General features: G+C 45.2%; 3 protein-coding genes across 22 annotated transcripts in view; all 3 read right to left on the minus strand.

The window, feature by feature from the left end:
- mybpc1 (myosin binding protein C1) overlaps positions 1-2027 on the minus strand; it is a 29543-nt gene extending 27516 nt beyond the window's left edge. For 7 of the 18 annotated variants that reach the window (XM_081712502.1, XM_081712503.1, XM_081712498.1 and 4 more), the window contains exon 1: positions 1817-2027. In XM_081712502.1, the coding sequence (XP_081568628.1) occupies positions 1817-1838 (22 nt within the window). In that variant the 5' untranslated portion in view covers positions 1839-2027. The remainder of the gene's footprint in view (positions 1-1816) is intronic. The other 11 variants (XM_081712514.1, XM_081712511.1, XM_081712509.1 and 8 more) reach the window with 4 other exon arrangements.
- Positions 2028-8540: 6513 nt separating this feature from the next.
- spi2 (Spi-2 proto-oncogene) lies at positions 8541-10645 on the minus strand. Of its 2 annotated transcripts, none has more exons than XM_027027007.3 (5): positions 10273-10645; positions 10085-10184; positions 9856-9956; positions 9555-9747; positions 8541-9282 (listed from the first exon to the last, which is right to left on the minus strand). In XM_027027007.3, exons 1-5 carry the CDS (start codon positions 10273-10275, stop codon positions 8900-8902), a joined length of 780 nt encoding a protein of 259 aa, XP_026882808.2. In that variant the 5' UTR covers positions 10276-10645; the 3' UTR covers positions 8541-8899. The 2 variants fall into 2 exon arrangements, with proteins under 2 accessions (XP_026882808.2, XP_081569990.1); XM_081713864.1 differs by having other exon boundaries at positions 8906-9323.
- A 560-nt stretch (positions 10646-11205) lies between these two features.
- spic (Spi-C transcription factor (Spi-1/PU.1 related)) lies at positions 11206-13007 on the minus strand. Of its 2 annotated transcripts, XM_081713865.1 has the most exons (5): positions 12889-13007; positions 12430-12526; positions 12173-12297; positions 11970-12060; positions 11206-11850 (listed from the first exon to the last, which is right to left on the minus strand). In XM_081713865.1, exons 1-5 carry the CDS (start codon positions 12889-12891, stop codon positions 11372-11374), a joined length of 795 nt encoding a protein of 264 aa, XP_081569991.1. In that variant the 5' UTR covers positions 12892-13007; the 3' UTR covers positions 11206-11371. The 2 variants fall into 2 exon arrangements, with proteins under 2 accessions (XP_081569991.1, XP_026882806.2); XM_027027005.3 differs by lacking the exon at positions 12889-13007 and having other exon boundaries at positions 12430-12532.
- Between the last annotated feature and the right edge of the window lie 3594 nt (positions 13008-16601).

The following is a 16601-nucleotide window of genomic DNA, read 5'->3' on the forward strand; positions in this document are numbered from 1 at the left end:
GGCGCGTGCCCTGATCAGTGACCCCCGCAGGCAGACAGGGGTCTCGCAGTACCTCTGATGGGTGTATCGATGATGACGGCATGTGTCCTCGCATATGACTTTCATGGAAAATAACACCCGCGCGCTCGCGTCTCTGTTTGGATTCGTTTTGTCTGTATCGTATTTAGAAGTGCGCGGCTGATTTATGCAGAGAATATAACGCGCTGAAGGTCAAACAAACAAGAGCTCCAGATTCTTAGCGCGGTAAAGAGGTAGAGTAGCTGGAAGAGAGAAAAAGAGCCAGAGAGAGCAAGCCAGATTATGTGAATGTGGGTGTCACAGAGAGAGAGAGAAAGAGAGATGAATGGGGATTAAAAGTCTGCTCATTCTGAACTATTCCCGGATCTCGGAATCCAGTTCCCAGGGGCCCTGCTCTCAACAGATTGCTCATCCTGTCTATAAAAGCTGGGCCTCTTCGGTTTGGAGCTCCAAAAACTCCTCCCCCCTCTTTACATGGCCAGCCTGCATCTCTATCTCTCTGCTGAAATGCTATAAACAGCCTCTCCTTCCAGCTGTGCTGCTGCTGAGCGGTTCAGCCTTTAAACCTCTAGCACCAGTGCTGCAGACGCCCGATTGGCCGTCAGTGGTCATCACGACGGCACCACTCGTGCGACGTCGCCCCGCTCCTCCACCCACCGCTCCACCCGCTCATAACACACGTACAGAAATGGACCCCCGCATAACGCTGCTGGGTTTGAGCCACGTTTGAGCATCATCGAAATAACCGGCTGCTGGCCCGGCAAATCCCCCTCATTCCACCACATAATCCCTATTGTCCTGATCCGGAGAAACGTCTCTGGTGGACCTCCTCTGGAAACTATTCCGAGCTGCAGAGAAGCATGAAAACGTATGCTGCGGAAGAGGAGACAATCGCACTGGGAATAAAAGCGCCATACCTCTAGCGCCCCTCACTGGTGACGACGTCGTGTTATTTGCGAATGACCTCACCCGTCAAGTACAAGAATACAAGCTACTGGTTAGCAAAATACTGGGCGCACTGATAATAGCGTGGACCCTGTTACAGGGTCCCACAGGAATGTCGCACAGCAAGGAGCGGGGAGAACGGCAGGCCTCCCCCCTTACCGCTCCGCATTAACGCCACAACGGCAGGTCCGGTTACTCCTCCACCTGTCAGCCACAGGCAGCTGATGACACCTCACTGCAGCGACGCCCCTGACACGTCCGTCCGGGAGCTGTCTGGTCCTTCGCTGCCCTGCCAGACTGCGTCACCCTGATGACCCGGGGTGCAGGGCACTGCTGGGATCCATGCCTCCTTCCTCCACCCTCCTGGTCATCTGGACTACCCTCTACCCATTGACACAGCACCTGCGGCACTTTGCGTGGCAAATCATCTCTTGCCAATCTCCCCATCTCTCTCGCTCCCTTCCCTGATGAGCAACCTCCGAGTGCCAAAGTCGCGTTCGGGAAGATGATCTCAAAGCTTCCCACGGTGTTATGTTATTACGTCATGCAGGTAATTTGCACAGGACTGCAGCAAGCTCACACACACACACACACACACACACACACAGAGCCCTATAATCCTCTAAAAACAGACAAACGTAACAGTATTTCTTCACTGTGGTGGATGCTTATGTATCCTAAGCATCACTGATAATAACCTAATGAGAACAACTCTCTCCAAAGAGAACCATTATCACATTAGCAATCAAATCAAACAGGATGTAATATTTTAACAACCCAGGAAACAGGCTGCTGTATCAACCACTTCATAAGTCATTGGTGGGCCAGGGGGGCATGCGTGCACACTGCATACCTTTCTTTGTTGGCTCGGGCATCTTGAGCTTGTATGTGCGTTACCAGGCGAGGGTTACAGCAGTCGGGGCCCTCTGCCCTGCGTCGGTGTCAGGAAGTGGGGTGAGGCGGTGCTCTCTGGGGTCGTCGGCCAGGGAGGGAGGGAGGGAGCTGGTGAGCTGGGCTAACGACGAGCTGGTGAGACGGCCTGCGTATGTTGGGAGAGTGGCAACGGATGGGGCAGAACTGGGGCAGAAGGGCTAAGAGGGCTTATATAGCTCCAGCTTGGGCCACTCCTCTGTCCATTTGAGTCCGGTGGCTTAAAGCATCCTTGGACCCTCTCTCTCTTTCTCTCTCTCTCTCTCTCTCTCTCTCTCTCTCTCTCTCTCTCTCTCTCTCTCACCGCCATAACAGCCCCCACCCACCTCCACCCACCCAAAGCACAGGGGATTAGGGGAGGCTCTCTGCCGTCTCAGACATGCTGTGGCTAACGGGGGACAGAGGTGGTCTGACCAAGGAGGGGCTCGGGCTCTGTAGAGGGTCCAAACACCCTGACGCAGAGCAAATTTTTTAAGCGAAGAGATGACGTTTAAGAGCGGAACCGCTACAGCTTCCCCCTCTAGAACTCATCCGCACGTATAAAGCAGCACACACGTGAAGGTGGGTGGAAACTCCATGGCCACTAGCGAATACTCCTGAGGACTCAGAACACATGCACTGATTAAGCCAAACTGCAGCCTCTCTGTGGCAAACCTTTTGAAATATGTTTACCGCGTGTTCGCCTTTTAATGGAAGGGGCATCATCATTCACCTGAACAGATGCGAGGGACCATATTAGGAGGGATCAGCACGTGATAAAACAACAACAATGCAAATGACACTCGTCGGATGGTATTCGGTGTGGCAGGTCTCCAGGGTCCTCTGGGTTTAAGCCTAACCCTTTCGCTCAAAAGCTTTGGGGTGTTTTTAGGACGCAGTGAGCACTAATGGAAACCTGCTCTCTACGTATCTGCCAAGATTACCATGTAATCCCATCTGGATGTAGACCAAATGTAGTTAACCAAACAATTCTGGCAGTAAATTCTGATGACGTGCCTGTGAGATGTTTTTACAGTTTATACATAGAAAGCCTTGACATTTGACATATCTTTTACGGATGGCGTTTAACGATAAGGAAACCTTGCAATGTCTGGTGTTTCAGAGAGACTAATTATGTGTTAACACTTGGCCTTAATTTCTAATATACACAATGAAGATTCACTCAGCAAAGCCTGAGGCGATAAGAACTTTGCCTGCAAAGGACCTTTAAAAAGCCACCGTAACCCTTAAAGGAGGCCAAGAAACCACCAACTGACAGCCACGGTACTCACTACTAAATGAATAATGACACCCACAGTGTTCATTAATAAATGAATAATGACACCCACAGTACTCACTCTTACACAACCACAGTTACCTCACTACTAAATGCACATTGCCCGAGACTTAACAGAGCAAGACATTTATAGGTAGCTGACATGCAATAAAAACATAAAGCCAACATTGCAAAAAAAAAAAAAAGAAAAGAGAAAAAAAGTGTATTGTGTGATGCTAAACTCATTTCAAACATCATTTGAAAATGTCTATGAAATGATTTATAGGAGCCCTGTTTGGCGATTTCGCACTCAGCCGTTACCACAACAGCGTTGCTGCGCACATGCTGTCATTTACTGGAGAAGGGAGCTGACCACATGACACTCGTGTTTAGGAAGGTCACGTGAGCTGCACCGCGCTCTCTGGTCACGTGGCCGTCTGCAGCGCCTCTCATCGGTGGAGGCAACCGGCGTGTCAGACGCAATTTAATCCGAACGGCAGCTGCCGTTCTGCCCAGGACAAGAAGTCTGTGTTTGGCGATGGAGGCCGCTATAAAAAGGACGGGCCCGCTGTAAAGAGTAGAGCAAAGCCAGTAAACGGTGCGCCATGATGAAACCCCATGGCTCCGTTTGCTGCATGGTGAGCTATTGCCTCATGGACGGAGTTTGACACATGACCTGCTGACAAACCTGCTCTTGGCAGCGCATTGGCGCAGGGTTGGGTGGCCGGCCGACTTTGAGCTATGTGGCCTTTATTGGTGACAGGCGCTCCTGTTAGCCAGACCATTTATAACCCCATAGCTGGCCCGTATCACGTGGGTGTGCCACGAAGAGCAAACGGAACCATCTGGCGGGCTTAACCATGAGCTCACCTGCCGAGGAGGTATGGAGTGGGCGAAAAAATCTCTTGTGGAAGAGGAGGCCATGTTTGCCGCCTTTGTGACCTAATGTGGAAGGTATGGACAATAGGCATATAAATAAAGACCCCTCCCAATAGAAATGAAGGGGGCTGCTCCAAGCTTTTTTGGGGGCCTTGTTAGGCTCCACCAGGGACGTCTTTCCTCGCCAACTCAGGGAAGAGGGGAGGTGAGAAACAGAAAGAGAAGGCCACCATCCCTAGCCTAACATCGCTAGGGGCCCAAGTCCTTATCATAAATGGACAAACCTTTCATTATCATGACCTCACGTGATGGTACAAGAAAAACTCTAGATGTAAGTCTAGTCATAAGATCTTAGAGCGAAGTCGCGTGGCCGTGATGCTCCCTGGGCTAACTGGAGAGGTGGTTATGAAGTGTTTATACTGCAGCATGCAAGGTTCCTCAAGGCATGAATTCCATACTGTGATAATGGTATATTTGCTAACCTGCCTCACGGAGTCTCAGTCTGATTTCTGCTTAGTGATTGGCCATGTGGCAAATAACAATAAGGAAATTCTATAATGAACTATATATAACTATAATGAAATTCATATAATGAATATAATTCCATGAGTTACTGGCTGTTGGTCCATAAGAAGTTACATTTTTTAGCCATGTTTGCAGAAGTGTCCAGTGTCCACTGAGAACACAATCAGGTAAACAAACTAAGCACTGAAAGGAATAACAGTGCAAGTGCTCATAAACTACACACATGTACACACACACACACACACACACACACAAATACATGGACAGACAGGAGATAAACAGACAGACACACATGCAGACACACACACAGACACACAAACAACCAGTTGTATTGAAAAGGTTTGGGAAAAGTATCTGATGGAAAAATCCCTTTAGTAATGTTGCCACCTGCTGGGAGCAAATTAGCCATGCAACGAGTGTGTTATTGCTTCTTTGTAAGCATACAGAAAAGTGATTCTACAAATTGTAAAACTATAGTAAAACTATTTTTATAAACTGAAAACAATATTTTTATATTATTTAAATAATAAATTCTCATTATTCTATTTACCTGATATTTGATTTATTTAGTAGTGTAAAACAATAAATTGCATTTAAATTGCGACACTAAAAGTGTGCAGAAGTCATGTGGATGCTCACATTGTTCCAGATTTGTATTTTGATTCAGGCAGATGGTGGACATACCAAAAGTGGATATTTTGGAAGTTAATAATATACATATTTTTTAATTATATTAATGAAAAGATGAAATATTATTTCATAACTATAAATGGACAAAAAGGTATCTTTTCATTTACATTTACACTTACATTTACAGCATTCAGCAGATGTTCTTATCCAGAGCGACTCACAAAAGTCATTTACTCATAGAATACATCCTAGCCTGTACAGCAGGTTAGAGTCCGACATACCAATGAACTAGAACACTGTACAAATACAGGGATTAATGCTGATACCTGGAAGTACAAAATACATAAGCTCTATCTTAGACAATGATAAAAGCAATAAACAATAAGTGCTAGAGTTTGTTAAACAACGTAATAATAAACAATACCCTACAATAAGTACTAATTTAGTCAGTCAATATGGGAGCAGGGTCAGTTGTCCTTTAAACATTCCATGAATAGATGGGTCTTCAGTCTGCATTTAAAGACTGCAAGGGGCTCTGCTGTCTGGACAGCACAGACCTGGGAGAGACCTGAAGCAAGGTATTTCAAGCTGAGCTGCACTTAAGGTTCGAAGTACTCGAGGTATGACTCGGGCTTTGACCATTGACCTCATGTATGAAGGGGCTGGTCCAATTTTGGCTTTGTAGGCAAGCATCAAGGTTTTGAATCTGATGCATGCAGCTACTGGAAGCCATTGAAGGGAGCACAACAGTGGAGTAGCATTTGTGAACTTCGGAAGATTGAAGACCAGTTGTGCTGCTGCATTGTGGACAAGTTGTAGAGGTTTGATGGCTCTTAGAGGAAGACCAGCAAGTAGCGCATTGCAGTCGTCTTGCTTTGAAATCACAAGCACCTGGGTAGCTTCCTGCCCAAAAGTGTCGTGGTTCACTGTGTCAAAGGCTGCCGAATGGTCTAGAAGAATCAAAACAGATGACGATTTGGCAGCATGAAGTTTCTCCATCACTCCTATGAGGGCCATTTCTGTAGAATGTGGTGGTTTGTAGCCGGACGGATTGGGGTCATGCAGCTGGTTCTGGATAAGGAAAAGAGACAATTGATTGTATACTGCTTGTTCGAGGGCTTTTGAGAGGAAAGAGAGAAGTGATACCAGTCTGTAGTTGGTAACGTTGAAGCCGTCGAGTTCAGCTATCTTGAGGATTGGTACCACCCTGGCGGTTTTGAATGCAGTTGGTATCCAGAAGATAAGGAGTTGTTGATGATGACAGAGATGAAAGGAAGCAGATCTCTTGCGATTGTCTGGAACAGAGCGGAAGGAACTGGATCCAGCGGACATGCAGTCAGATGTTTTCAGAACATTTTCTACATTAGACTCAGATTGTGAGCCCCTGTGCAGTAGCCCCTCATATTCAAAGTCTTGAAATTACACTCCATCCTCCGCACATAGCGGATGCCATATTATTTCTTATTGTGGCGTTTTTATCAATATTTCAATCACTAGCGTAGACAAATCAGTTCAGAATAAACTTGGAATGTATACATTTGAAAAGAAACAGATCAGTGTCCCTAATACCAAATCACGATGAACCAGCAGCCTGGGGCACTCAGTAGTGGAGATGGGCAGAACGGAGCGATGGAAAACCCCTGTCCACCCCTCCTAATACCTCCTAATGTTTAGAATGGCACACACCTGGGGAAGAGGGATCCCAAACACCCTGAGCATTAGGGACTTCTGGGAAATGGGTGGAAGTAGCCACAACAAACAAAGACAGCAGCACCACTGGCACAATGCTTTTTAGAGAGTAAATGATATACAAAGAATTAGTAAATAATAATATTACTTTAGGAGTGTTGTGTATAAAACATCTGTATACATCTGCATATGTCTAGCATTAATTATAAATGTATAGACTTGCATTTATTCCTTTGTTCAGTGTTTAAGATCATATTCTGTTTTTTTTTTTTTAAATATCTTCATGGTCTTTGTTTACTTGACAAGGCAGTGTAAGCTATAAGAACTCTGTACTCCTCTATCAGCGTGTGATGTTATTTTGCATCTTTGTTTACTGAATCTCAAGGTTTCAAGGTGGAGACAAGGTCTCCATGAGCCACTCTGTAGTTCTGAGGCTTAGGGTGTGTGTGAGTGTAACGGGATGGGTGTGTGTGTGTGTGTAGAGGGATGAGTGTGTGTGAGTATAGAGGTGTGTGTGTGTGTGAGTGTAACGGGATGTCTGTGTGTGTGAGTACAGAGGGATGAGTGTGTGTGAGTGTAGAGGTGTGTGTGTGTGTGTGTGTGAGTGTAACGGGATGTGTGTGTGTGTGTGTGAGTACAGAGGGATGTGTGTGTGTGAGTGTAGAAGGATGTGTGTGTGTGTGTGTGTGAGTACAGAGGGATGGGTGTGTGTGTAAGTACAGAGGGATGTGTGTGTGTGTGAGTGTACAGGGATGTGTGTGTGTGTGTGTGTGAGTACAGAGGGATGCGTGTGTGTGTGAGTACAGAGGGATGTGTGTGTGTGTGTGAGTACAGAGGGATGTGTGTGTGTGTGAAGGACAGAAGGATGTGTGTGTGTGTGAGTACAGAGGGATGTGTGTGTGTGTGAGTGTACAGGGATGTGTGTGTGTGTGTGTGTGAGTACAGAGGGATGTGTGTGTGTGTGAGTGTAAAGGGATGTGTGTGTGTGAGTACAGAGGGATGGGTGTGTGTGTAAGTACAGAGGGATGTGTGTGTGTGTGTGTGAGTACAGAGGGATGCGTGTGTGTGTGAGTGTAAAGGGATGTGTGTGTGTGAGTACAGAGGGATGTGTGTGTGTGAGTACAGAGGGATGTGTGTGTGTATGAGTACAGAGGGATGTGTGTGTGTGAGTACAGAGGGATGTGTGTGTGTGAGTACAGAGGGATGTGTGTGTGTGTGAGTACAGAGGGATGTGTGTGTGTGTGTGTGTGAGTGTAGAGGGATTTGTAACCAGACATTGGAAATCACGTGGCCATGACAAACCCCTATTATGAAAGAATGCCTAATTGGTAATTCATATGAATTGTATTTTCTATATTTATTTATTTTTATTAATTGGAAATATCTGATTCTTGAAGCAAACTTTTTTTCAAATAATTTTATACTTTATGCTTCCTGCAATTTAAACTTCTCTCTTTTAGGATCAGTATATTTAAGGATGGCCATTTCTATAAATACCTTTTATAATATATGTGCTTGTAGAAACCTTTCCGAAAAGAAATCACATCAATGGCCATCAGGCTGTGATCAGCACTGCAGACTACAGTATACTAGTATCAACTGTATGAACGTGGTATCTGATCACTGCTTAAAAAATTGAACCCATTAGCAATATCACGTGTTTAAAGTGATAAAGGATCACTTTAAACCGAATGTTAAAGAGCAAAGAGATTAATCAACCGCAAAAATTACAGACAAGTTTATTTTTTGTGTAAAAGATGAAAGTATCTTCAGTTTACTGAAAGACAGGAAGCAGCACTTGTTTTACTGGCTCTTATGTCAGAAACAGTTGTTATTGTTGTTATTGTTTCAATTATCTACAGTGGATGGATATCAATTAAAACATAGGTTTTATGCAGCATTGGCACTTAGCGGGATCGTCTGCTGACCGGTTAGGTCCTCGCTCCTTTTACGGTTATTACAGACAAACCAGGGACAGTCACAGCATCCTACACATTGTCGTAAAGGCATGGGCAGCGAGCGTGGCTCTTAGTGTGGGCAGCCCTTCCTTCCTTGCTGACTCCGTAGTGACGTCAGGGTGGTGCCGCTGAACTGGTAAGTCAGTTTTTTCCGCACTTTGACGATCTCGCCTGAGCGGGTGTAGTTCCTCAGGGCGCGGGACATCTTCTGGTAGGTCATGGGTCTCCTGTTGCCCTTGCGCTGGCCCCACAGCTCGGCCACGCGCTCCTTGTGCGCGGAGGAGAAGCGGAAGACCCCCGCCGACGCAGGCACCCACGAGACGCAGTGGGCCATTCGGGGATCCTCCAGCATCTCGAACAGGAAGTGGAAGAGGCGTACCTTCCTCCCCGCAATCGTCGGAGCAGAGGCGCGTTCAGGACATTGCGCCACTGCCTGTCCATCTGTCTGTTCATCTGAGGGGATGTAGGGTTGTTGGCATAGGCAAACCATTTCTCTTAAAGGTGCAGCGAAGGGGGAACATTGCGGAGAAATTATTAAATTGCTAATCCCCGGCAAACCACATTATAGCCAGGCCTATCTATGTTGTGGCGGTGGGAGAGATAAGGGAGAATAAAGATTGAGTGTGGCAGTTACGGGTAGGACTGGCCACTCCTCGGCTATTGTTCCCTAAGGCAGTGTTTAGCTGTGCTGATTTTATCTAGCAAACCACAAAAGCAGAACTCACCTCTGCCTGCAGGTGTAGAGCTAGGCAATGATTCAGCGAACTTCACACGTGACACATGTTGGAGCAAATTGCTCTCTGGGCCAGCACAGGGGTCTACGGCTCGCTCGCTGTAAACACCCTGGATTACCGAGTCCCTTCTTCCAAACGCCACGGCAGGGTCGAGGGCATTCGTCTTCAGATGGGGTCCGGTGTCCTTTCACAGGGCGAACCAGTGCGATTAATGTGCTTAAGGGCAATTAAAAAGACTTTGGTAGGAAAATGGCAAAGATGTTAACACAGAGGTTGGGTGGACTCGGTTTACCTGTTGAACCTTTGGCGCAGAAAGCAGTCGCAAAGAATCCAAGCGTTCAGGCGTATTGCTGCAGCCCTCCCCAACAATGTGTTCATTCAAATGGGAATCGTCTGTTGGTAAAGTACAGCAATAAACAAAAACAATAGCCCACATTATCATGTAATTAAAATAATCTTGCTGGGGAAGCAAATGAAGCTCTCAAAAGTCAAGATTTCATGTTTCAAATGCAGTTCCTCACAGTTTTCCCACAATTCCTTTCTTCTAGACTCTTGCCTGCAGTGCTCTTCAAGAAACTCCAAGATTACCTCCAGGTCAGTCTGATAGGCCTGTGAGACACTCTATTCAAGAACACACACAGCTTTATCTTTTAGGCACAGATGCCGGTTCTGGCATTCTACTGTTCTGGAGATTAACCGGATCATTTACCATTTTGTTCTGCCGCTCCGGAGCAGGTCAGGTCTTCAAGTTGCGTGTTTGCGCTTTTCTTCTAATCAGGAAAACAAAAATCACCATCGATCTAGAAACACCAGTAAGGAGAACTGAAGGCCTAAAACGCGCATGCTAACGGAAAAGGCGTAGCTGTGGCACGAGGCAGAGCGTGCCCTGCAGTGTCTGTCCACGCTGAGCGTGACTGAGTCTTAATAAGCTCCCCGCAGGGAAGTGAACAGGACACCCTCGCATAATCTACGACCTGCACGACAAGATGCAAGGCGCAGAGTCCCAGAACATTTGCATCCGTGCTAAACGCCCCCCACCCCCCACACACACCACAACCAACCTAACAGCAGTGGCTCCTGCTCACACGCCTCTCTTGCTTTGGAGGCTTTATGTAGTCAACTTGACCACATCCTCCTCCAGCTGAGCGAGATAAGGAGAGCCACCCCACAGCAACACACGCCACACTTTGCTATTCTCGTTTCCCGCAGCACAAACACCCCACGTAGCCGCTAATCTTGCAGATTAGAAATGGCCATTCTTCTGCAAACATAACTGAGGGCCGGTAACACTCACACCTGCCAGTGCCTACAGCAACACGAGATGAAACAGCACTCCGATCTTTCTCGTTATTAAAAGAAATAAAGTGGGAACACAGACCGAAGTTTTGACGTCGCCACTAGACACGCGGCCACACAGAACAGATTTGTTGAGACCTGGAAATTAGTTTTCATTTTGTTTTGAAAGCTTGAAAAAACAAATGGGTAAAAAAACCCAAATGAGGTAATGTCATATGCTTGATTATGTTTACTTAAGTTTTTATCATAGTGAAAAAATTGGGAAATAGGAGAGATTTTAGAGGACAAGAAGAGACACATAACAGCCTGCAATAAACAATTATATTGCTTTATTACACATGAAAACTACACAAAAATGACTGCTGACTATTTACATGACTCTACTTACAGAAAGACTTTATAACACATTTTTACAGCACAGTTTATTTTATCCCACCAGTTACCCCGTAGAAGTTGCATACAGAGAAGAATGGCCCGGCGAAGAACGCCTCAAGTCTTTTTTTTTTTTACTCTCACTGAGATGAAACATGTGTTTTGAGCCCACCGTCCGCCGTCAGGACGGTGGTGAGGTCACACTCTCCCTGGAAGGGGTACTGCCCGCACCAACTGTGCCACTCGGGCACCGGCGAGTGGTAAAAACCCAGCTCGGCGGGGCTCTGCTGGGGAGGGATCAGCTCTTGCACCGAGGGGCCCGTCGCCATGGCTTCCAATCTCTGCAGGATCAAAGGGTTGAACTGGTAGGTGAGTTTGCGGCGCACCTTGACGATCTCACCGGTGCGGCTGTAGTTCCGCAGGGCGCGTGCCATCTTCTGATAGGTCATGGCCTTGCGGTTGCCCTTGCGCTGGCCCCAGCACTTAGCCAACCTCTCCTTGTTTTTGGAGATGAAATGGAAGGTGCCACTGCCTCGGTCCGTCCACTGGATGGAGTCGGCCATGCCGGCGTCGTGCAGAGCCTCGTGCAGGTACTCGTACAGCCGCAGCTTCTTGCGGCCTGGCGGGCGAGAGAGAGGGCACGCCGGCGGCCGCCGTGACAAACGGAACGCGGCTTTTCCCGCGGGAATACGTGCCGGCTCGGGAACGCCGAGCGGGTCTCGGGTTGGTGCTGCTCACCTTTCCGGAGGCGCTCCGGGAGGAGGGGGAAGAGCGTCGGGGCCTCGACCGCCGCCCACGGAGACGTCTCTGCCGCAACGTGAGACCACGACTCAGAGAGACAGAGAAAGGGAGCTCGGTCACAAACCAGGTCGAAGCGTAAAAGGGGTGTAACAGGGCCACATCTGGGAGTGTGAACCTGCGAGAAAATCTCTCACACTTACTGACGTCTCACCCCAGTCATACGAGGCTGCTGGTCCGCCACTGTGGGAGGGGTAGTGATGATAACAGGAAACAGTGTGTTGCACAAAAGACTCCTGACACCTGAGAGCCTCATAGTACTTACTGTCTATAGGACAAGAAAGGGCACAGCCATTAGCTAGGAACTATTAACGATTAGAAATAACAATAGTAATATTGTTATTTAAAAGTAACAAAATCCTTTATCTTATCTTATTTCATTAAGACATTGTTGCTTTACCTGCGTTGCAGTAGAATATCTCCGAGTGCTCGGAGTGACGCTGCATTACATCTATAGCATCCTGAAAATCCTGATTAATCTCATTATCCAGAGATCCCTGCATACAGTTACAGTCATTTCCATGCTTACACTATATCAATTAATACATATTAATATACATACATATTTGCATTATTATGGAGCTACAGTATAATCATTTTATAAAGTGAAATTTCAGATAAATCTCACGATCCAATAAGCTAATTCTGCAGAGAATCTCCTACTAAAGTATTATAAATATTTACTTGGAAACTTGACTTCAGTTAAAGTGTTTAGATAAAACTGGTATTTCATATAGGCCTAATGATTGAATAAACCCGTTTTGCAGCCCCGTTTTTACAAAAATATTTCTGTAAATATTTACTCGTTCAAAATATTAGGTACTTCAATAAATCGGTCTTACTTTTTAAAAAAACTTACCATTTCATCTGTTAAATACTGAGCGAGATCCAGCTAGAAGTGTTTTTGACTGTCTGGCCGATTACGTTCACGCAGGTATATACGGGATTTCAGAAGAGTAGCTGATTTTTATAGTCTCCACAAACCTAATGGCACGCAATAGATTTAATTTAAATGTTACAACGTCAGTCCTGTCACGCCGCAGCCCATTCCGTGTGGCACTTCTCTTTTTGGAAATGTACACCAGGCAGGGACTGCCACAATTGCTCCAGTGCGTTATCTCTAGATCTCCATCCAAAAAAAGAAAGAGCAGCTTTCAAGCCATTAGTTTGTTCAGGAATGATATTTGCATTTCTGGTTACATGCTTAAGGGCACTTGTGTTTATCACTTTGGTGAAATGCCATCTGAGCCGCCGGGCGGCGATGACCTGTGCCACGGCAGGGTGGAGGGACTCCACAGCCCCGTCATCCGCTGTAACCATGTAACAGTTCTTCACCGGTAACAGTGTTCACCATTATCACAGTAGTACATTCAGATGTGGGGGGTTTTTTTGGTCACAAATGGTAACAAAAGAAATAAGCAATTATAATGGTAGCAATGGTACATAATGTTGTGACTGGTATCTGGTGAAAATGGTCACTTTTATGGTTTTGTTGCGTTGACGTTTACTTAGCCGTTATAGAAATGATAAAGAACGTGAAATGGTGCAGGGGTAACAGGACGACTATTTTTGTGAAACTGCATGTTGCAGGTAAATGTAATAAGAGTTGTGTAAAGGACGCATCTGAAAAGGAATCCGAGTGACAATGCAGCGTGGGTTCTGCACAAATGTGTTGGCATTGTGTTATTGAATTTCATCAGAAGAGAAGGGCACATAAGAACATGCATCCGTGTGCATATTTTTGCCACTCCTTGAACTTTTAAAAATATGAATAATAAAATGATAATTTTAGTGCAGGGCTGTGGGACATCTTTGGGATTAATCTTCTATCTACATTTTCACCAAGTGTACAGAAATGGTGTTTTCACTATCATTTTATTTTGCACCACTGATGGTTATGCTCTCTTTATTTAAAGGAGAGCAGACAGAGACATAATGAAGCCCTCTCTCCCCACACTTTAAAGTGAGATAATACTGGTACCAGTGCCCCTGAATCAATAATAACAGCCGACCCTAGTTAGCGACAGACATGTCGGGCTCCTTTTATCGACTGAAATCTAAAACAGTAACAATACACTGGTCAATTTATTTCTTGCTCCCATAACACCAGATTTAAATATCAACCGACCGAGTAGGGAAGTTCCCCTTTCAGGTTTATAGAGTGTAAAAGAATGGAGGAGCGGTGATAAACCAGGGAGAGGGAGATGACCAAACCATGCTGAGATTACTGCTGATCAGCTCCGTAACTGACAGTGGACTACAGTTTGCTTATAGACAACAGATATATATCTGTAAGCCGTGGCTGTCACGGCACAATTTTAGGGATTGTGATGTTGTTATGGACCTATAACCCAGTGTGTGTGTGTGTGTGTGTGTGTGTGTGTGTGTGTGTGCGTGTGTGTGCTCGTGTCGTTGCAGCATTAAGTACTTTGTGGCATTGTTTCCTGCCTGTGCTCACTGATAAAGCATTGGGTTAGAAGGGCATTGTAAAACTCTCCCTTTTCCCACTGTGTGTTCACTCATGGTGAACTGAAACCTGCTGTAAATCAACTCCTCTTATTTTAAGCCCAACACTTTAACGTTGTATCATCATCCAGCGCCAGTTTGAAATACAAGGTTAAAAGGGTATTTTACTCTTTAAATAGTGTTTAATTTAAAGTTAAAAAGTGCTTATTCATATATTGCATATTCTTAACAAAATGATTACATGGGTCAAAGCTACAGAGAGAGAAAGACATCATCTACATATCCATATATCTGTCTCTTTATTTATTTATTGGCAACCCTGGCCAAGAATTTGTATTGTTTAATGTTTATTTGTGTGTATGTGCATACACACACAGGTGCACATGCATGATATGTATCTGTGTATGGGGTATATGTGTGCGGTATGCGTCTGTGTGTGGGGTGTGTGTCTGTGTGTGCAGTATGTGTCTATGTGGGGTATGTGCCTGTGTGTGGGGTATGTGTCTGTATATGGGGTATGTGTCTATGTGTGGGGTATGCATCTTTGTGTGGGGTATGTATCTGTGTGTGGGGAAAATGTCTGTATATGGTGTATGTGTCTGTGTATTGGGTATACGTCTGTAGATGGGGTATGGGTCTATGTGTGGGGTATGGGTCTGTGTGTGGGGCATGTGTCTGTATATGGGGTATATGTCTGTGTGTGGGGGTATGTATGTGTGTTTGGGGTAAATGTCTGTATATGGTGCATTTGTCTGTGTATTTGGTAAATGTCTACATATGAGGTATGTGTCTATGTGTGGGGTATGGGTCTGGATATGGCTTATGAGTCTGTGTGGGAATATATGTCTATGTGTGGGCTATGCATATTTGTGTGTGCGGTGGGGGCTTTCAGCCTGCTGTAGGATTTACACTCTTCAGACCAGGCTGCATTGTGCATGTTATCTCCTCAAACAAAGAACCACTTTCCTTCCCCTTCTTTACCAACCCTATTCAAAAAGATCATTACAGCCCAGCACGTTGTGGGAAGGTCTATGTAACCACAACACACCCCCATGTTCAACTTCTTTATTTTCTGGCACACTGTGAAAATACAATAAGTTGCCAAAGCGTGCTGTGTTACAGGGCACCAGAAGGTGCGGTGATCGTGGCGGTATGATACCATGACACACTCACTTCACTGTTTGTGGGCAAGACCGCGACTGAACCGTTTATGTTCACACATGCCACCATGCCGAGCATGTCTTATTTGTTTATGTTTACCATAGCAGCAAAAATGTCTTCCCCTTTTGAACTCTTCTAACCTAACAGAAGATGTGGTGTGACTTGCAGCCATTTTTGAGTTACAGTATATGGCAGTTTCAGTACTACAGTTTTAATTTCCCTTAGCTAATCCTTAATTTTCAATATACAACTTTAATCTCAAGCATTCAGGGGACTTATCTGATAAAATTCAGGTTGCGAATGTCTCAGGCCTTGAACTGTAAATATTAGTATTTCCCCATTTTTAAAAATTCATGTATTGACAGAAATAGCTATCATATGAATGATTAATGAACTAGTTTAAATGTTACCTAATTTTAGAACTTCACTTGTCATCCATGTTACTGGGTTCACCTAAGCAAACTCCGTATTCTAATTATTTTATGTGACCTGAAGCTGCAACAAGTGTGGAAGTTTATCTAATTTTTCAAAATACTCATGGAAACCCCACAATAGTAAGACAGACTTCCTTTTCGCTTCTGTGTGCAACATACATATTTAGGGTAACCTTACAACCTCCTGTCCAGACAATTCACAGTATGTTCATGGTACTGTGCAGCAAAAGAGAAACATTTCAACGCATGGCAGTAGAAGCTCTTGTGAAGTTTCATTTAAAAATGGGCAATGGGCTATTAAAGCTTTTAATATATATATGCGCTTCAGAAGCACTTTGTTTGCACAGCGGATGAAGGACCTCTATCTGCAACCTTCTGTTTCTCTGTGTACTTTAATAAAATGTTGAATATCTCTACATCACTTACTACAGTGCACTGCTGTTACTCACCTAGTAATATTTTATATATATATATATATATATATATATATATATATATATATATATATATA

Source organism: Electrophorus electricus, chromosome 4, assembly GCF_041902795.1.
Source record: "Electrophorus electricus isolate QZ-2024a chromosome 4, ASM4190279v1, whole genome shotgun sequence".
NCBI classification, from domain to species: domain Eukaryota; kingdom Metazoa; phylum Chordata; class Actinopteri; order Gymnotiformes; family Gymnotidae; genus Electrophorus; species Electrophorus electricus.